This window comes from Periophthalmus magnuspinnatus, chromosome 24, assembly GCF_009829125.3.
Source record: "Periophthalmus magnuspinnatus isolate fPerMag1 chromosome 24, fPerMag1.2.pri, whole genome shotgun sequence".
NCBI lineage: Eukaryota > Metazoa > Chordata > Actinopteri > Gobiiformes > Gobiidae > Periophthalmus > Periophthalmus magnuspinnatus.
Window position 1 is genome coordinate 14676416 of NC_047149.1, and position 22739 is coordinate 14699154.

General features: G+C 38.4%; 1 protein-coding gene across 1 annotated transcript in view; it reads left to right on the forward strand.

Annotated features, from left to right (window-relative positions):
- Positions 1 to 1168: 1168 nt before the first annotated feature.
- The window catches only part of LOC117392639 (tyrosine-protein phosphatase non-receptor type 14-like), a 32521-nt gene continuing 10950 nt past the window's right edge, over positions 1169 to 22739 (forward strand). The window contains exons 1-4 of the mRNA XM_033990754.2: positions 1169 to 1559; positions 13642 to 14091; positions 16333 to 16508; positions 22627 to 22724. Coding sequence (XP_033846645.1) covers positions 13918 to 14091; positions 16333 to 16508; positions 22627 to 22724 — 448 coding nt within the window. The 5' untranslated portion in view covers positions 1169 to 1559; positions 13642 to 13917. The remainder of the gene's footprint in view (positions 1560 to 13641; positions 14092 to 16332; positions 16509 to 22626; positions 22725 to 22739) is intronic.

Genomic DNA, 22739 nt, shown 5'->3' on the forward strand with positions numbered 1-22739 from the left:
GAGTCTTATTTATTATTAGGAGGAATCCCCTTTTTATGTTTTGGAGGGTGAAGATGCTTTCCAGGGTTTTTTCCAGCAACTTTGTTTTAGATTGCTAATCAATATAGGCCTAGTGCTAGATTGGAAAATTGTATGGTCCCTAAATCCTATAAATTGAAGTTTACATTTGAAAGTGGTGCAAAGACTAAATTGTACGTGACCAGTTACGTGTATCCTTCATATTTGTGCGAGCTAGCCCACGTAAGATATGCATGACTAATTGGCTGCCTATAACTAACGCCTCCACGCTGTAAAAATGTAGTTTATGCAAATAAATAATCCCGCTGTGGTTGTAACTCACACACGGACACAAAGCTGAGACGGAGGGGGGGACATAAATACGTGAGGGTCCTCCTTTGTTCTGCGTTTAGTCACCTCTGTGGCCCCTACAAAACCATTAAACCAAGAGGACTTCTCCCGGGAGCCGCATTCCTCACATTCCTCCTCTGTGATGTCAGAGCTGAGGGGCGGGGTTAGGTGGACAGAGGGGCGGGGCATCTGGAGCTGTGGCGCTTTCACAGACCACACACAGAGTGGGATTTTTGCCCATTAAACTGGAGAATGTATTAGGTTAAATGTTTAACACTTTATTTAAAAATATTTCTATCTTACTATATGCCTTTTAAAAAATAAAGAAGTAGTCTAAATTAAACTATCTGTAGACTAGAAGAGAAGGGTCTGTATTAGCAGTCAAAGTAATAGGCCTAGTTGTAATCAAAGTAGAATTATAATTATAGCTTACTATTTTATTAAAGTAGAGCTTGCAACGTTATTGTCGATAAGAAAGTCTATTTACATCAAGTAAATATTAATGCTCAATGCGCATTTTTTTTTCGCGCTTAAAAAAAAAAAATCTAATTCTACAGCCTAAGTGTGCAAATGGGCATAGGATTATAAATAATAGACTACATAAGGTGACATTTTTCATCATAGACATTGTAGGGCACAGAAGCCTTCATTCATATGTCTGTGACGAAATACGTCTCCAATACAGAATCTGGACTTGCCAGGCAACTGTGCCATGCCAGTGCTTAACCACGTTCATGTCCACGCCTCTTGGGACATTATGCGTAAAACGCATGATCCCTACACCTCTCGTAGTCCTTGAACGCAGCAGTAGCGCTCCTCTGCTCTGCCCTGACTCTTCCATTGGACTACTATAAACATATCCCACAAGAGAAGAAGTACGCGTCCACGGTAAAGTTGGACAGATCTTACTTTCTTGCCCCATTGACTGTTTTTGGAGTTTCGTGCGTCTTCGTGCTCAACTGCACAGTTCAACTTGGAATTATGTTTCTGCGGGAAGTTTGAGACTGCGACAGTTCTGCAACCTTTTTGTTCAAGAAGATTTTGATATGATAGTCTAAGTGAAATGGCCCTTATTCGCTCACGGTGAACACATTTGACGCCAAGCCCGAGACTTTATGAGGATAATCGATCTTCTCTGAGCCTCACCCACCGAGTAAAACTTTTTTTCAGCAAGAAGAAACAGAGCTCGGCATGTAGCGCTGTAGACCTGGGTGAGTTAGGAACTACGTCTCAGTCTTTAGGATCAATGTAACGGTGCAGTTTGTTGCATACACTAGTTTGTAGTCAGACATTTTGATTCACATGGAAAAGTTTCCTATTAGTCTCAATGAGCAGAGCTCAATGTAGGCCAAATGCCTTGGCCACGTAGGGCAGTCAGGGGATCCCAAATATTTTAATGCCAAGCCCCCACCCCCTCACGCAGCAGCATATAAAACATGATTCAAAACAGTCTGCTCCTATAAGTGCTTGTGCTGATTTATTACTTATGGGGTAATAGAAACGTTTTCTGTTGGAATTCCTCCAAAAAGTGCACACAGTTGGCTATTAATACCTTAACTTATGCCTATCCTTTGAGAGCTCATGCTTGTTGTTGATCTGGAAATTAGATCATTTATACAAAGTATTTGCAACTTCATAGAAGCTGTGATTGTGCACACATGCCTTCCCTTAACCCTTAGACACTGGGATCAGGCTTCTGCATCTTTTGTCTTAAAAAATATTAGGTTTTTTCCATGTAATATTTAGTAGTATGTAAAAAAACAAAACAAAAAAACAACAACAAAACAGTTACACATTTCCCCTCAATTAAGTTCTACATTATACTCTTTTTGTTTTGATTTAGCTGGTTATAATAGTATTGCATATGTCATAAGGACATATCCAAGTAACTACATTACTGCAATGTTATATGGCCTATTTGTTTATGTATTTATTTGATAGGGACAATGCATATTCATTGATATCTAACAGTATGTGTCAATTATTTCTATTATATTTTCTTGTTATAATGATATTCATGTCCAAAACACTCCAAAACATTCTCAAGAATATTAATTTATTATAAAAAACGAATATTTTAATTTGAATTCTTCAATTTCACTTTCTTCTTTTTTAATACGAAACCAACCCATGTATCCTTCAGTACCTAAGGCTTCCTGCTGCTGCCCTCACAAGTCTCACACTGTGAAGCACTGCTTTATGTCATCATGTTTTTAATCTGAACATTTGACTATAGTAACACAGTTCTTCTTTAGACAGTTCCACCACAACCTTTTCTCCAGTACTGGTGACATTACACTACATTCCCACTTGGTTGCTGACTTGTTTGTCCCAATCACACCCTGGCTCCATGTTGTGCGTACATGTTTGTTAAGATGTGTTTGGACATGCAGCTCCGGACTTGCACTGCGTTACTGTAAAAATAGGGAGAGTTTTGTAAAGGGTAAATATAGCATAGCTGTAGGAGGCGTATCCCTACACTCGCACACACTCAAGTACACATCTGGCTGTCTTTATAAGCTACAGGCATGCTGTGAAAATTATATGGTGCCAGAGTCAGTGGCTCTGGAAGTACACTACAAGTTTTTAAAGCAATGTGGGACAGTTTAGGGAGCAAAAGATACAAGTTGTATAGTAGCATGAATGTTTATAGACCTTTGCTTCATAGAAAGTCGGTGCTTTTATCAACTCATTTTATTTGCAATAGCATTAAACAACAAACACCTATACTGTTTTAAAACTGACATGTAGAAAGCCCATTTTGAATGTGGGGATCATTAATGCACTAGTGTTACACCAATTTGTGTATTGCAAAACAATTGAATCTGCCTTCCCCAGCCATCGTTCTTTAAACATGATCTTACTGCATTTAAGTCAAAAACTCCCAGTTTGTGATACCTTTTTTATAGGCCTGCCACTTTAACAAATTTTGAACACAGTATCCAGTATATTACTAAAGAGAATATAGACAATAAAAGAAAATATTGAAAATAATATATGCCACTGATGCAATAATCCAACAGTAAAATTTCCCCCAAAACTATGCTAAATGTGTAATATGGTTAAAAACACAAACTGCAATTAACAAACAGCAGAATGAAACACTTTAGTAGCAATTTTGGATCTGTAATGAGTCACAGAAGTTATTTATTCACCCCCCTGCAGCTCAAATCTAATCGCAGTGCAGAAAAATAACCAAAAGTTCCCTGCTAGTACAAAGAAAAAGTACAATGATTAATATTGACTCCCAAACCGTATTGTTCCATCTGTCATGTATTGAACGATAAGTCGATGTAATAATTATCGTGACAGGCTGATTGTTTTGTCATGAGTCAAAAAGTTAGATTTATAGTAGGTGTTTACGACATAATAGTGGGCTGTCTGTAAAAAGAAAAGTGCCTATTGTTTGTGGAGCAGTGACCGGTCCAGTCCTAAAGGCCATTTGATTACAATGTGGGCCACACATACCTGTAATTTTGGTCAAGTGCTCCAGCTATAGCACAGGAAGAGAGGCAGAAAAATATAGAAGCAGATTGTTATTGTTGTAGCCGTCCAAGAAACAGACAGAAAAGCCTCGGAGTTTATTTGTGGCATTCAGTGGAAAAGAGTGCAGTGTAAGTAAATAGGCCAGTGACCTCAAAAACCAATCAGGGGTATGCCATTTTTACTTTACTTGTATTGTGTGTTTTTTGGTAATGAATGGAGATGTGTAGTGTAGTGGTTTATTTATGTTTCATTAGAAGATTGTTACTTGTTTAATATTAAAAATAATAAAACATTCCCACAATAACTTTAGCATGGCCTTGATATCAGAACTTGTATAAGAGCATTTGGTAACATTTACGATGGTAACTATTTTATTGAGTCCAAAATGACGTGCTTTTGTATAAAAAGGAGTGTATTTTAGTATCAAACCTTTCCCATAGGATCAAATTGAGTTTGCATCATGACAACTCTACTTCACATAATACATGTTCAAATGAGTGTCTGGTTTAAGTATTAGTTTTGATCTGGTGTTGGTGTCGTTGTATTATTGGTAGTTCTAGAGTACATTGTAGTTTTGACTTCTTTGTATGCTTGCTCATATAATGGGTTCTGATGCCTATTCGTTGCTTTACTAACTGCACACTGATTGTCCTAACATAATCTTTACTGTAAGATTAAGTCTTTGGGAATGCGAGGCGAAGTCCGACCCAATGCTTGTGCAGTGAGTGTTAAGTGGTTTTCGTCAGTGTTGTTGTGTAATCGTTGTATGCTCTCTCACAGACAACAACAGTGCCAAGGACGTGCTGCAGCCTGCCCTCTTACCCACACACTACTTACAGGCCTATCCAGGTGCTGCAGGTGAACTGTCAATCATGAAAAGACACTGCCCACTCAGCCAACATATACATCTGGTGCTTCTGATCCCAAGAATGTGCTCATGTGTTTTTTTATGCACATGGACATTTAAAGATGGTGTTTGTATAATAGATTCTGTTGGTTAAAGACCCAAAGTTAGAAGTAGGGCTGGGACAAGTTCTCAGGAGATAATTGGATTATGTTCACATGTGTAAAATGATGTTTATGTTTGGTTTGGACAAACATTAAAAAAAGGGTTAACCTTGTTGAGGTACACCACTTGAGAAGCTGTAGTTCAGAACAATATATATACAGTATAGCAATAACAATAAAAATACAGTGTTGCAATGAAACCCAAATTGCAGACTGAACAACAAAATGTATTTATTTTAAACTATGCCAAAATCCTGTGTTTTGTCTTGTTTGAATTTGATCTCATAATTAGAAGAGCACAGGTGGAGTTAGTTCTATTAATTCAAGTACATTTACATGAGCCCTAATTGAAAATACACTATCATGAAGGATGTATTTATACTCTAAGAAACTTCTCAAATGAGAAAATGTTTTTGACCCATATTTCTAAGTTATAACTGTGAACTTATTACTTGTAATTGCACAAATACTTCTTGCAACCTAGTCAAAAGTAATCATTACCATCACCTTGTAAGTATATAAATATAATGCAGAAAAATATATAGGCAGATGATATGCCAGTGTTCATGGAGGTAATACTAGAAGCAGTGAGTTTGTTAGAGACAGCCGGATGTAAACAGTAGCAGACCAAATGTGTCGTAGCTTTGATTGGCCCGTAAATCTACTGAAGAGAGTGCCTCGGGTTAGAGCTCTGATGCACTGTACTCGAATGATGTGGTTTCCAAAAAGAAGAGAAGCACCAGGAGCAGGAGAACATGGGGGAGGAAGAGGGGGTTGTGGAAAAAGTGAACAGTCTTGTGGTTTGGTTCTCAGATGCTTGATGGCCCCATGTTTTTGTTGTTAAGGTGTAGAGATTCCACTATCAGCTGTATCCCGTCTGCTCTGTCCCCTGCTCCAGAGCATCCTGACCAACTGTACCAGCACGATAAGAGCCTGAGAATCACCGCTATCACATCCACTGTCCCCTGGTTATCTGTAGGCTTTATTTTCACATCAGGATCCTGGAAAAGAAAACCCTGAGTAAGGCTTTATGCTCCCACACTCGTCTCTTCACAAACCTGTGTTGTGATGGGTCTCTATTTGATATGCTGTTTGTGCTTTTGAACTTTTACAGCCATATTGTTGAGATTTATACTCTTCTAGTAGAACATAGACAGGCCAATCAACACTTTTTGATGGTTTTGAGACAGGGTAAATGTAAGGACTTGTGTCAGGAAGGGCACCTAATATAAAAAGTCAATTGCTTTGCCTGGAATATCCCACTGTATGACATTAAGTGTAGCTGTCTTGCTTTTTTATGAAATTACAGATGTTTTTATACCATAAACAGGGAAAGTTACGTATAACTCTCAGTATTTTTCAATTATCTCCAATCTGACGTAAACAAAACATTAATGCCATTTGTTATATATTTTACAGCTATTCGAATCAGTCTTTAAATGCACAAATTATTATTATCTCTTATCGTCCTTGGCTTGCCAGTTCTCCAGGCTGTACCCCTCATAAGACCCAAGGTTGCATGCATAAATGGGTATAGGATATAGCAGAAGAGGTTGAGTGATGGATCTCTGTAATCTGATTCAATACATGAAAAAGTGGACTTGTTGAGTATGATAGGGACACAATTGGCTGCTGGTTATGTGTGAATAGTGCTCTGTTTATCACTTGGGCAGCACAATGAGAGCGTCTTTGTACCACAGATTGAGCTGAAGGAAAAAACGCAGAGCTCAGAGTGAAGCAGCAGATGTAGTGAGTGTCTGCCTCCGAGAGCTACCATCTGTTTGCAGCTGCTCCTGTGGCAGACTATGGGCTTTCTCTGTCTGCAAGTCTAGCATCTTAAAGAACATGGTCATCTTTTCTGCAAAAATATAGTGTTTATCTTATAATAAATCTCATCTATTTATCAATGTATGTTTTTATAATTTGTTATTATAAGTTGCAAGTTATTATAAGTACCAACATGGCACTAGTACTAGCAAGTATAAGTGTTAAACATTTCTTGAAGAGATAAAGGATTTTGATTTGTGACAGTGTTAGTTAGGTTATTCTAGTGTACTTGTGGTAGCGACGCGTATAGTTTATTCAGTTACAATTGTGTTTATTGCTTGAAAAAAACTCTACATAGTTCAGACTTGTAACATGGCCTGGTGCTTCCCACCCCCCTGCTTGTCTCCATGGAGATAGATATGTTTAATGCCATACTTTGAAACATCTAGAAAAGCATTAACATCCCTGAGAAGACAAGTAAGTGAAAGTTCCACCAAGTAATAGTTAGGCCTGCCATGATAAATACTATATCGACTTATTGTTCAATATATGTTAAATGGGGGACATTATTTATTGTGATACTTTTTCTTAGTACTAGTCAGGAACTTTTTTATATTTTTCCTGTTTTAAGATTAGATTTGAGCTGTGAAGGATTGAATTAATAACTTCTATGACTCATTATAGATACAAACTAACTCCCGAAGTGTTTCATTCTGCTATTTATTTATTCTGTGGTGATATACTTAAAAAATACATCTGTATTTTTTAACCATATCGTAATTTTGGGGGGGATTCTACTTTGGAGTTATTGTGCCAGTAGCATAAATTAGTTTCAGTATTATATTTTTTCTATATTTACTTCAGCAGTACATCATACTTTAAAATGTGTTATCGTTACAGGCCTAGTAATAGTACATCTGAAGTGCAACTGGCCTTACGTGTTGGGGACCGGATTTCGAAACCAAGAAAGTATGGTGTGAAGTTGTGTGGGCCCTCTGAGGTACTTTGAAACACTTAAACCATTTGTTGGCTTCAGCACTCATGTGTGACAGAGGAAGGGGCAGAGATGCGTTTGGATCAGATTGATTGAGTTACACACGTTACACTGGCCCTCTGCAGCCAGTCTCTAATGATCACAGCAGAGGGCTACAAAGTGTTGTTTTGTTTTGTCTTTGTGTGTGTGTGAATGGGAAGAGAGGCACATGAGAAAGGAGGAGCTGCCATGTTCATGTGCACTGATTTGCTTGTTTGTTCAGGGTTAGTTGTTAGTTGTGCTCCTGTGGTAAGATTGCATAGAGTCAAATTAAAAGTAAGCAGGTGTTTGTTATATAGATGTATAATATATTTACATGCAAGGGAGTGAGTGCTTGCCAAAAATATCTAGACATTATAAGTCTATGTGTACTGGATGAATAGAAACTTAGATAGGCGTATCAATGTGAAAAAAAAACAAAACAAAAAACTGCACATGCTGTGTTATTTGCTGTTGTCATCCATGAATCAAATGTGATAAAATATACAATAGCAAATCTTTGCCCCCTTTTGTATGATTGTCTTAGTTGTCTGTAAACTAAAAACAAATTTTCCTCTCTAATTTGTATTGCAAAAACAGCCACAGCTGCCACATTAAAGTAATAGAATGAAATATGGTGACTGTGTAATGTTGCCACCATGACTGGACAGTTGTGTGTGGGTGCTGACTTCCAAGGCATGCTGTGTGTACATGTTTTGTTTATTCTAAAAAAAAAAAGGTTACCTTATCCATTTGTTTATAGTTAGTCTCATAGTCTTTTGATGACTTATCTGAAACAGTGACATTTTCATATCAAGACACATTCTTTACAATACATGATTACACTAAAACATCATCTTTGTTTAAATAGGTCATAATGACATAATGATGTTGAAGTGCAAATATGCTAGACGTACACAATACTAGATTAGACAGAACTTTATAACCATCTTTTACATGACTCCTTTTTGTGGGTGGGACAGGCAGGCATTATGAGAACATTATTCCTTTAAAGTTGATGTGTCAGTGGTTACAGTGCATCTCCTAAACTTCGGCTCTTGGAGCTGTTGCACATGGGTAGTGTGAGCTACTCTGAAAATCCAGTGCTCAACACAAATGAGATGTTGCTTATCTATTACTGCCAAATGTTTGGTTAGGTGTATAATAGCTGTTTTTCTTAGCAATTATAACGGCAAAATATCAGTGCTAATGCTAAATTACTAGATGCGCCTGAACGTTTATTAGCCCCCTGTTCTCACTATAGACTGTATAAAGAAGTGGACTAAGGGAGTGTGACGTCACCCAGAGCTTTTGGCTCCAGCCAAATGAAGCTCATCGAAGCTAGCAGATATACGGGTGAATTTGGAGCTGAATTCCATATTTGGAATTCCAACCGCGACTATCATAGCAACCAAAGACCCAATCTGGAGTGAGGCTGATGAAAGTAACGTCCCCTCTGGCCCGCACCTCTGGTTAAGCACAGAGCGCGTGCTTAGCAATGCTGTCAATCAAACCTGTTGCTAATGCTAGCTGGAGTGACCTTGGGGAAAAAAGGCCTCTGATTTGTCTGTTATTGATGTTCATATCTTGATTTACGATTTACAATAACAAAATAAAAGTACCATGATCGTGTCACATGTGGGTTAATACAAACATTTTAAGACCAAAATGACTAGATTCACTGCAGCAGTTTTTAAATTTTTCAATGTAAAGTGAATTGGAGCCAGTTGATGGAGCTGGAAGCACGCGCATGACCGTCCTATTTGGAATGCAGCGACTAGCAGGTTAGCTACGTCAATTTATATATGCAGTCTATGGTTCCCGTCTATTTGGTTCTTTGACCTTGGCATGTAGACTGGGACAAGAGTGGTCAAATGTGGTTGTTTAGCACACTGAGAGTTCTCTATGCATGTAAGCTTAGTGACTCGCTATGGTTAGCTAAAATGACTAATGCTAATGCTAGTGCATTGTGGTCTGTGGGACAGGCTACCTCATGCAGGTGGTAATAAGTAAGGCTGAAACTCATAATAAACCATCAAGTGCAGGTGATCATAATGTTATGACTGATGTTGTAATGTTGGACATTTCCTGAAACAATAACATCTCACATTTAACCTTAACCTTTTGCCGCGCCAAGCTGGGAATGTTTTTCATATATTTTTATCCTACAATTGCTGAATGAAAAACAACCCTTTCCCTCATTTTTTTTTCCCTTTCACTCTTTCTGCACCACAAAATTACAACTTGCAAAATCATAAACCTATATGGCGTTTTTTTTCACATGCTGGAAATAAACATAGTAAAAAATGTTGCTGGATGCCTCGTAGTATTTGGTCCTAGCTCATTGTGTGTCCGTCTGACTTTTAACTCTAACCACACTCTCTCAAAGCGCTGCGCTGATTGCCGGTTACTGTCACACTAAATGCTGTTTGGTCCTTTGGCTAACCTCGGCGAAAAACCCGGGTGGGTGTGTGTTTGTGGTGCACCCTGTTCATGCATGTCTAAGTTTGTACATTATGTAGAGAAAGTATGCAGCTTTTATTTGTGTTTTTGTGTGTTTCTTTTTAAATAGCCGCCCGTTTACCGTCAACATGTTATGGCACTTCCCTTAAACTTGGAGCTCCTAGTCACTTTTACCACAAATCGTATAGAAAATTAGACTGACTCATCCATTGTGGCATGAGTAGCGTGGCTCATTAAACCTGTTAAATATGCCGATTTCATTGTGTTGTTGGCATTCACAAACAAGAGGCCTGCTCCAAAACAGTGACACAAGTCTGACTCAATCACTGCTGGTTCTTCTTGCCTTTTCATTGACAAATGAGTGGAGTAGCCAAGTAGTACTGTTACTATAATGCATTTAAAACTAAAATGTGATGGCCAGAATAATTACGTAAGTGTCTAACTCAAGTACAGTGTAACTGTTTGGAGTAATATTTAATGAATGATTTAATGTGATTGGACAGAGTAAATAATGCATATAAAAACATACCACAATCATTTGAAAATCTATATCCATGTATCCAAGAAACGTAGGTAATCATGAAAAAAATGAAACTGAAATATGTCAATTCTGTTTCTCTAGACTTAAAAATAAGAAACATGTATTGCAAGTTTTGTCACTACCCACACTGCGAAAAAATACCACTTAAACTACTTAAAAAACCCCACACAATTTAAGTAGAAGAGAAAGTATGAAAAAGGAGTCTCCCAAAAAGAGTAAAAGTACCTCATTACTAGTATGACCCACCCCTAGTTTACATCATTACTAGTACTACCCACGCCTAGTTCAGCCCCATGTATTTTTCACCACTCCACGCTCCCTGTCAGTGCACACACTTTTCTTTCTCCTTGTGGTGCATATTTGTGTCAGGTGTGCTCTGTTTTTCCAGTCGGAGTTACACAGGAATGTGGGCTCCAGTCCAAGCTGACTATCAACAGCAGGACAAGAAGCAACACATCCACGCTGTATTTATTCCACCTTCTTCCTCCCCGTTTTCACCCTTTCTTATCGCTACTCGAGCACTTGGGAGCTTTTTTCCAACCTATACTTTACTTTTAAACCAAACTGGGAAAAGCCTGGTAGGTACACAGGATATAGTTATCTCAACATTGAAGTCCACATGTTTTGAGAAAAGAACAGATGCTAGATTTAGAGACATTTTGTGCACTGGGATCTCAGAGCTGCTTTAGCCTTACAAACATACGTTTGCAGAGTATTCTTTGTGTACTAGGAAAAAAATGCTTTTTTTTGCCCTGTATGACAAACTATCTTCAGTTACCCATGCTTTGGACTGACAGTCTAAGGCAAGTTTATTTTTATAGAACACTTTGTACACAAAGTAATTCAAAGTTCAGACTGGTGTATAGCTATATATAGCTTTTATATAACTTACATTGCATGGGAATAAGAGGGTAAGAGATTGTACATTTAAATAGTTTACATTACACAATTTGTAATCTTGTGACTTGTGAATATCTAACCCAGAGTCTCATGTTGTGTGGTATGTTGTGAAAGTAATATATTTAATAGTAATATATTAAATTATTTAATTAAATAAAGGCAGAAGAAGGCTTGAGATTAAAAACATAATTAGCATACTGTATATTTGCAATGCTGATAATTTCCAACAGAGGCATGTTGCTAACAAGCTGCATTTGAAGTGTCTAGTGTTTATGTGTGATCTTACAGACTGGTCTTGATCCTCACATTAAGGCAGATAAAAGGCCTCCCGCACAAACCAATATGAGGCTTTAGCTCCTCCATTAGCCCCTTAAGCCCGCTGCTGTGTTCAGAAGGACATGCGTTTGATGTCCACTCAGCCATAGATTTTACATGTCTGCATTCAGTGTCTGACTCTAGGCCTCCTGAGAGCAGAGACACCACAGCTGCACCAGGACGAAGGAATAAAGCTGCCTACTGCGGCTGGGATAGTCCAACAGGCACCAATGCTGTCTGTCAACCACGTATATACTGTGGAAGTCACAATGTCAAATCTTAGTGTTACGATTAATGTGAGAAGTAAAAATCATGATTTTAGGATTTAGATTTAGAAATATTGACACCATGATAAGGCCTGTCACAATAACACCCTTTGAAGTAGTAAAAGAGGACTAGTAATAGTTGTAAAAGCTTCTTCAGTTCAGGGGGGGGGGGGGGTTCAGTTCTCCAGAACTGAAGAGGAGGCTTAGATGAGCAGCGAAACGTCTTACTCCTTTAACTTTTTTGTCCAGTTGACAGATTTTAATTTTTCTTTTACTATGGACAACTGAGGGATTACACAGACAAATATTAGATGATAAATGATAATACAGAAACAAATTTATGCCAGTGTGTTACGACCCAGCTTGTCTAGGGTCAGGGAAGAAACAAAAACCAAGATGTAAAAATGGTAAAATAAGAAGTAATTTAATGAACAGGGATGTAAAAAGTAAACTAAATAAAAGGGGTCTAAAATATTCAAACAAAAGGTAACATGCAAGGATTTAAACAAAAGAGTAACAAAGGTTTAGTTTAACTAAGAAACAAATTCTACAAATACATTACAAACAAACACAGAGTCAGTACTGATAATCAAGTGTCTCAGGAACAGAGTCACTTCCACATTAGTGGCATAACAAATGAGACACATACAAAATGGCATACAGACCAGCAGCCCCGAACAGGTGCGCTGAATCTCCTTAAATGGGGGGAGGTGGCTGCAGGTGAGCCACAGAATTGGCTAGGTGGGAAAATGGTCCTCCAATCCGCAGTGAGGACTCACAGAGCCAGAATTAAATGGGGAAAGGAGAGAGATTCAAACACACTAACATAACAGGCAAATAATAACAAAAAAAAGAACTTAAAGCCTAGGGCTGTATCACATTGACACAATAACCATAAAGTAAAATTATCTCTAAAAAACTGTTCTACATGTACGATATGGTTAAAAAGCATGAACTGCAATGAATGAATAAACAGCAGAATGAAACACTATGGTAGTTAGTTTGTTGGGCCATAGTAGTTATTTATTCAACCCTCCACAGCTCAAATCTAATCATACAACAGGAAAAACAACAAAAAATTCCTGACTAGAAGTAAGAAAAAGTACCCACGATAAATATTGACCCCTAAAATCATTGTTCCATCTAATATATTTTGAACGATAAGTCAGTATAGTATTTATCATGACAGGAGTAACCATGACCAAACAACACTCAGATCACTCATTCACACTGTCTCTTTAATACATCACTATTCTTCTAATGTGTGACCAGCTTTATGAAATGAAACTTTGTCCAGTTAGTGTAACAGACAGCCAGACAAAAGCGCACTTTACATTTAAGTTCACTTAGATTGAATTGAAATGTCTTATTTTTGCTTGCTTTATTTTTAGTGACATGTTTGGTGACATGAAAAATCACAATTATCGATTAACCGAATAATCGAATAAAGGCAGTAATGATGTGGAATAGTTAATAATTGTAGTACCTAAATAGTAGAACCCTGGACTAATCTCTATGCGTTTTTTCCTTTCCAGCTCCACTTCATCAAGACCCACTCCACAGTCTGCTTCTCCTCTCTGGACACCTTTGGGAATGGGCCAGCACATTGCCAGGGTGCCTGTCTCCGCCCGGTGGTGTGGCTGGCGTCGTGCGAGAGTGAGGAGGGCAGCGGTCACCCTATAGACCCTCCTCAGACTCTCTCTCTTTCACTTTTTCTTTTGACTTCTTCACCTCTGACCTTTGACCTTTTGACCCGGCCCATCGTGACTCTGTAGTAACCCCCGCTCCTTTCCCTGGCGTGGCGCTCAGCCATGCCCTTCCGGCTGAAGCTACGGCGCACGCGTCGCTACAATGTCCTGAGCAAGAACTACTTTGTGACGCGGATCCAACTCCTAGACAACACAGTGATCGAGTGCACGCTGTCAGTGGAGAGCACGGGGCAGGAATGTCTGGAGGCTGTGGCACAAAGGCTGGAGCTGAGAGAGGTGAGGCCTGTCCACTGGGCATCACCTACATTATTATAGATACTCAAACACGAAAGGAAGTTAGAAAGTTGAGTATTGTTTATTGACTGAAATAATAAACACTCAACAGTTCGTATTGATTGAGTGTCTGGACAATGCACATCAATGAACGTACATGAGATACATATAACATGCTACAGTCTCATTCATACACCACCGTACATGGACACTGGAGGCAATGTGGCTGAAGTGTCTTGTCCAATGACCCAACAACAGTCCGCAGTAGAGCCACTACTACCCTGTTACAGAACCTGGTATTCCCAGTAGTCACCCATCCAAGTACTATAGTACAAATTCCAGTATATTGCATCCCATGACTCAAAACTCAACTCTATAGGTACCACGAGAGTAAACACATGCAATAGATTGACCAACTAGTGAACTCTTTCGTTCAATGTATTGGTCTGCTGAGGTAAAGTCTTTGCTACTAAGAGCTCTACTATTACAGCATACATATCAATAAACAGGCAGCACAATCTCCCTGAATACTATTACAAATATTCAAGTAAAATTGAGCTTTTATAACCTAACCATCAAATATTCACCATTCTCCACTTACCAGTTAAATGCATCAGATCGTTATTATAAACTGTTTTTATGTGCAAGACAAATTTCAGATCTCTGATCTGACAATAAAGTATTATCTAATCTAATTATCTAATCTAATAAATGAAACAAATAAAACAAACATATGTTGCCTGCTGGTATGTCCAATGTCAGTGTCACGTGTCCCTTGCACTGGTGTCCTTTTGGCCTTTGCTCTTTACTTCAGGGTCACTGCAGAAGAAAAGGACAGGACTTGTCACAATTGTTCCACTTAATGCCATCTTCCTCTTTTATGGCTCCCACACTTGTCGTCTTCACTTTTACATGTACATAATATGAATCTTGATTGGGTCTACCTGATTGTGGAAAAAAATATTTTTTTATTGAAATCACCCTTTTTTGAAGTTAAAAAGTGAACTTGCACAGAAAGAATTAACCAAATACCATTTATTAATTTAACATTTGAAGATTTATTAATGTAATTCCTTTTACAATAAGTAGGACCTATATCACTTAGAACAAAATTGCAATTGTAAAATGATTAATTGCTTTGTTACACACTAATCCAAGGCCCATTTTTTCCATATAATTACATAACAGTGGTGTATGTCTATAGAGTTTGTGTGTGGAGGTAATTAGTGCTGAGATCAGAAGGCGGCTGGAGTTTTATGTGACTTTATGTCTGTCTGGGTGTCTCTAACGCAGCAGCAGATCCTCAGTGCGTACTTGCATGGTGTTGTGGTATTTCCCATCTGTCAGTCAAGTCATAAATAACTGGATGTGACGCCTCCTCTGTCCCAACTCCTGTCTGCTGTTGGAGTGTGTGTGTCTTTGTCTTTTTGTAGTTCTTTAAATTTTATTTCTCACCTGCAGCGCTTAGTGTGTCAGAAGCAGCTTTACGACTTTTATTACTTTTATTGCAGTCAAACCATATGAATTAAACAGGTGTGGGATGATGCTATCGCTATGATGCTATTTCAAGCTAGCTATCTTGTCCTAGCATGTTGGATATTAAAAAGTCTATCATTGTAATTTGCTATTTTCTGTTGATTGTAATTTTATTTTGACATCATTCCAACAAAATGTTAACCCAATTGTTATCTGCCATGATTTAACTTTCATAGTACAAAAGCTATCCAAAACATACTATTTTTTACCGTTACATTTGGGGTTAAGGTACACTTAATTTAACCAAATAATATATATAAAGCTACATAAATTCAGCAGATTTGATTTACAGGTATTTACTAACAAATTTCTTGCACCATTTTCTAAAGTGAGTTAGATTTCTCTTATTGTGTCACCTTCTTAGAAAAATACAGAACATTCAGTTACAATTTGTGCATGGCTTAAAAAGAAGCTTTATGTTTTATTTGTAAAAAAATGAAAAATATATAATGATTAAAAATTCAGAGCTATTATTATGAGGTAAGTTATTACCCCAAATAAACAATAAACTCCTAACTTTTCACATATAGACTTCATTAAAGCAGTAGGCTAATATTGTAAGCATTTCAAAGAATCTGTTTTATTTAGCAAATTAATACAAAAAATTGTAACATCAAATTCCTAATTGTTACACTGACACAAATGAAAGATCTCTATGTCTCATCACCCATCCCAAGTCTCATTCTCTCTGTCTCTGTCCCGTCTTAGACCCACTACTTCGGGCTTTGGTTCCAAGGAAAGACCCATGCCCCGAACCATCGCTGGGTGGAGCTGGAGAAACCACTCAAGAAGCAACTGGACAAATATGGCAACGAGCCGCTCCTCTTCTTTGGAGTGATGTTCTATGTTCCCAATGTGTCTCTGCTGGAGCAAGAAGTCACCAGGTACGCATTACATAACATTACATATGGAATCCACTGCACACATGGTATGTGAAAATGAAAGACATTAAGGTGCTATGTTTCTGGTCTGGTTAGATGTGCCTTCATGAAACTGCGCCAATGTCTGGTAAATGTGGAATAAAACAAATGCTGCTTCACATGATTCAAATGTATACATCTCACCATGTGTCCTTATTATTTTGGTTTATTTAAATGTATGTTGGAAACTCAATTAGTGTTATTATAACTTACAGGTGTACTATGTAACTTTGCTAATGGAGGGTCCGCACACTGCTTGTCTCCACAGTATGGCATGTAAAGTATCTGCCCTGAACTTGAATAATTGCAGGTGTTTTACAGCTGAAAATTCTACATACTGTAAATGTGGTCACCTATCCACAGATTTATGCCAAGTAATTACATCTAGATGGAGATGTAAACATAGCACGCCTTTGAATATGGAAATAGTCTATTATTTTCAGGGTCAGATACAGTAACAGTATAAGGCAAGGTTCATGGTAACTGAATTAACTTAAATATGGAATACTGTTTCTTTTTGACCATATTTGAAATATACATGAAAAAAACAAACAAATTTTGGACTTTCTTTTGTTTGCTTCTTTGGCTGATCATAGCGCTCATATATTCCCGTCTGTGCCAGCCAATGCGAGTGTGAAAAGTATGTATCTATGTATACAGAGGACATCCAGGGGTCATTGTGCAGTGGCAGTCCCATAGACACCTTCTGCTCAGGTCCGTTTAGCATTGCTCTGGTGAATCTGTGGCTTCTGCATGACTGCGTGTGGGAAAGGTCAAACGCTGGTCACGGCTTGACTTTGTGATGCTAGAGTTACTTCGCATTGTGGGGCTGCCGTGTTAACTATTGACTTTAAAGCAGAGATTCTCAAGCTTCTCACAACAAGAAATACCGCTGAAAAATATTTTACAGAATCAGCTGGAATTAGCCAGATCTAAAGAAAGGGACAGTAGAAGGACAGAACTAGAGCAGAAATTGTTAAAGTATTAATCCTGGACTGAACCTGGTCTGAAATAAGACTCAGCAATGACTCAACAATGACTATCATGACCATGGAAATAATTAGTGGTCTACATTTTTTATTTTAATCATGGAAAAAAATCCTAATTTTGTCTAATTTCTTCTCCAGAGGCAAATCATTCCTCCTTTCCAACTTAAACAAGGCTGTATAGATATAGAGCCCCATACCAGTTTGAGAACCATTGCATTAAAAATCTAAATTAGATCATTATGTTTAGGTAATGCATTGGATAAAATGGTTTGTGAGACATTGTCAGCAGCATTGATAGTGAAAGTGCAGGTTGGTAACAGAGGAGCATGGGTCTGCCTGGATAAGGGGATGGTATTTCAGGAATCCCCAGGAGGCTTTTATGGTCCTGGTGTGTGTGTGTATGTGTGTGTATGGGGTTATAGGGTTGAAGGGTTATGATGGGGCCTAAGGGGCAATTAAGCGAACAATAGCCCCTCTCTTTTACCTCCAATTTCTCCAAAGTCTCATCCAATTCCTGGACATAGTGTCATCCATACAGCCTTTTTTCTTCCATTATTTTATTATTCGTCACCTTCTTCCTGTTCTTTCACTCCCTTTCTTTTCTTTTTTTCCTTCTTTTTGGTTAGGAATGTTGGCTCAGAGGTGCAGTATAGGAGGCGATTATGCATTCCTTGGGGCAGAAGTGCTGGGGGTAAAAAAAGGGGGTGAACAGGGGGTGCTACTTGTACAGGGCATCTGCTGTAAAACACATACATACACACACAGTCACTTTTTTATTAATATTTTGTTTAATGTAATTTTAGGGTATGGTTTCTGTCTTTCAAATAATATGCAGTGAAATACAGAATTTGTGATATTGGAAATCTAATAAGCTGCAATGAACGAACATGCTAGTAAACTGGTTTGTCTGTGTACATACAACTTTTAATAATATTCCTTTAATTAACAAGCTATGGAAAGTTATAGTTGACTTTGGGTTATGTTGTGATGAAAGGATATCTGGTATGAAACATATTGCTGTTGCTGCTATTATTTATCATTTTAAAATTTAATTGTGATTTATGCAAATTCAACGTTGTTCTTGAAAATGTATTGTCAGAGGAATAGGACAAGTGCTATAACCAGCCCCTGGGCCTAACCTGCACATGTCTGCTCTGTAAGTAAAAAAAAAAGAGGGATTTTGGACAAAAAGATGAGTGGAGTATCACGTTACAGCTTTGTAGTCTAGGAGGCAAGTGGGGATTACTGTCTGAGTTCAAATGCTGTGCCACGAATGAATCACAAAGACAACTTTTCACACAAGTTTGAGTGAGTCTTCCACTACGCCCATCTCACACAAATGATTAGGCCTTTTCCTCTTTACAAACCAAAGCACTCTGTATCCGTGGAGAAACTCAGAATGCATTACTGTGAATGTTTACATCAGCGAAATAAAGAGATATTCTGCCAAAAGTTGCACCAAACATTTATAAATTTCCTTTGTAATTTGTTTTAAAAAGTTAATTATTAATGTCAAACTCTGGCATAAAGCGCTTATGGTATGGGCAAATAGAGCATTAGAGCAGCAGAGATTTTGGCCACCAACATTGTTGAATTTTCACAGCTGCAGCAGAAGGAGCACTTGAATGGATGGATCAGGTTACACACTTCACTTCAAAGAGTCCACAACAATACACAGCTCTCATCGTTTTGAAAAGACAGTGATGAGCACATTTTAGAGTTTCTTAAAATTATAACACCACCCCACATAATCAGTACAAGTAATGACCCTTATTTGAATCTATCCCAGGCAGAAGCCTTTTTTGGATATTAACAATGCAAAAACACAATTAATGAAGGTTAGAAGGTTTAGGCCTAGGACATGCCCCAAGCATATTTAACCCACACAAAAAAACAAAACAAAAAACTAAACAGTAAGTTAAGTGCTTTCACTGTAGACTTGTTACAAGATTCTATATGCACACAGTCAAGTTTAAATGGCTTTCCCATTGAAAAACACAACGCCAGTTCTATGCGCTGATGTCCTGCTTACTTCACTCATGTGCGTATATACTGTAAACTAGTCTGATGCATCTGGCCTCAACAAACCCACCAAGGACAAAAACAGTTGAAAAAGCCTTGAAACCCTTGCTTTGTCAAACTGTAGTTATCAGTAGCACACATACAGCTGTACACTGTTGTGGGGTCTGCTGATCCAACACATTTCAAAGTGCCTCCCACACAGCTCGTCTGGAGTCTGAACCCGTCCCGAGGCGAGGAGGGGAGGGGGCCGCTCAGGGTCATATGGCTGGGCTGGGGGTGCATGAATGCCCATATGCTGGAGGCTTGTTGTCCAGGCTGCTCGGACATCTGGCGCTCTGTCTTGAACATGCGTGGGCACATAAGGGCTTCTTTGTGCTGGTGTGGCTGCCCGAAGTGCCCGCGAACACTCTCTGCTCCTGTCCAAGTCGCCTGTCGCTCCTTGTATGGGAGAATGTGGCTTTGTGAATGGAGGATGGCTCTGTGTTCACCTGTTGTCACACTCTGGTGGTACATAGGTTACTTGTTGCCACATGGTGATGGTATGCAGACAAGTGCTAGGCAGCTGACGGGTGACAATGAATTATTTAGTTGGTTACTACAAAGTACCACTATATGTTATGATATTTACAGTAGTTGTATTTTTTATTGCTGTGGTGCATGACTACCATTATGAAACTCCATTTTTATCCATCAGACATACATCTAGGGAGTATTATGAAATCTTGCGCTATATAGCAGAGAATAACTCGGTGTCCTTCATTTGTTAATTTGGCAAAACTTGTAACTGAGGCTTTGGCCATCAACAAACTGATTTTAGAATTTAAGTATTCACTTACAAGTTTAGTGTCAGCAGAACACTTTTCTGTATTAGCCTAATAACCTCTGCCTATCGAGAAATAGATCTCAAAACAATACTGATTTGAGTCTGGGTTTGTTTAGCATTAGAAAAAGTTTGAACTGTTAAACCAAGCCAGATAAACATGTACACTTGTAGATGCAGACTTTTCTGGCTTAGCCTCTTTCTACAAGGACTAATGTGATTTCTCAAATAGCCTAGCATAGCCTCTTCCAAATACAACACATACTTTTGCAAATTAAACTGATACATATGATTGAGCCTCTTACATAATTGCTTCTCTTGACATAGCCACCGTGCACTACTAAATGCAGCCTTGAATAAATAACTGCATCAATATTTTTATACATTTTTGTGAGGTCTGTCATCTAGACTTTAATTAGACAGCTTATCTCATTAAGTTTGTTTTATTTTGCAAAATGTTTCCCTTCTGTGGTTGTCATTTTTTACACTAAGAATCCCTATCTCCCTCGACTCAATCATAGCCGCTCTAATGTTCAACTCAGTATCAGAAATGAAGACACTCCACAATGTTGTTTTCACTGAACCTCAAAACTATAGCACCAACCACGGGCGACCACATACCGAGAGGCTGGGAAATATACAGCGTTTGTCAAATCCACAATCATTTCAAGGTTTTGTGCTCCTTGTTAGGACCCTCCTCCTGCCCACAACAAACCCCGCCTCCTCGAGGTTGGAGTTGGCTAATTAGAGGGTGAGTGGCAGCTTAGCCGACTGGTGTAATGACAGGGTGAGGGAGGAGGGCGGCGTCAGATTATAGGGAGTTTGGGGAATGCAGCTCAAAAAAGAGAGAGCATGAAGTGGGGATAAAAATGTGCAAAAGGATATGAACTTGAAACTTGTGGGTAGACGGGAAGTATAAAAAAGGCATCGGCCCTGTCTAACAATGGCACAGTTAACGGTGCAGTGAGTAACTTTTTTGGAGGGGGATTTGCTTGTTTACACTGAAGTAATATTGTTTTCGACAATTAAAGTTACGTTGTGCACCAATTTGCATTGTAATGGGTTAAATCAATAGGCCTCCCAAATTTATGCATTCAGTGACTCATTGATTTTTCTTCTTAATGAATGTCTATGTCTAATTAATTTCTAATTTGGCTAGGGCAAAAATGCTTCATGTGACAGCAAAGGTGGGTGGTTGTAGTTACCATGGTAATAAACAGGAAGCAGTAGTGGACAGCAGAATCCAGTCCAGACCATAGCCTATCCCCCTGCTCCTCCTGTGTGGCCGCTCCATTCTTCACAAGACAAATATCCGCTGCAGTCACAGCTAAAAGTGAACAGAAAGAGCTTAGGAAAAGTGCAGGCAAATTTAGCTTTTGAGTTACTGTGGACAAGCTATTTTGTTGAATTTTCAAATGCGTTGTAAAACCAACACTGACCAAATCTATTGTGTTGTGAGACCTTGTGTTTGCCTTGTAGTTATAATATTTATCTAATTGGCCACTGTAGTCTATTTTAATATCATGTCAGTTGTTCTTAGATGTGTAAGCATTAGCGTGTGTTCAGCATTCATCTCAAGTTAGCGATGAGTCACAAGTATTTTAAATAGTGATTCACTCGTTCCCCACATATGCCACATTTCCTTGGAGTTAACATCAAGAGTACTGCTCTCATGAGGCAAGTGTTCAGTTACCAAAACCAAGGCAAGAGAAAAGATCTGTGTCACACTGTTTGAAATCTCAAGGTTTGCTTGTATGTTGACAACTTTAGCTTAAAGGTATTGTGTAGCTTTTTAAATGGAAGGATGTTTCTGCTTTGCCTGGAATGTTCCACAGTATGATCAAGCTACAGTTCAAATCTGTGGAGAGTAGGAATGTTGTAATTGAATGTATGCATGATAAGTTTAAGGCCAAACATTCATACACTATACAGTCTGTGGGAAGAACAAACCAGCGAAAGCAATAACCTATCCATGGGGACAAGCAGGTTACTTGTCATTTGGAATTACCAATAGTCTACTCAAGTTAGAAATTTGAGAAGGTACATTTTCAGGTACATAATATAACATTTTAGTCATTACTATATGAACAATAAAAACCTACAATTATTACTACAAAGCAGATGGTCCGTTCCTTTTAGCCTACGTGTATCTCAATATTGTAGAATATCTTGAGATATTTTATTTATTATTTTTGTAGTTGTGTCATTTAATTTAAACGTTCCTAACTTTACCTGTCTTCTGTACTTGCAGGTATCAGTATTACCTTCAGCTGAAGAAGGAGGTGCTGGATGGTCGTCTCCACTGCACAGTTGAGCAGGGCATCAGACTAGCGGGACTAGCAGTACAAGGTACACATACTCACC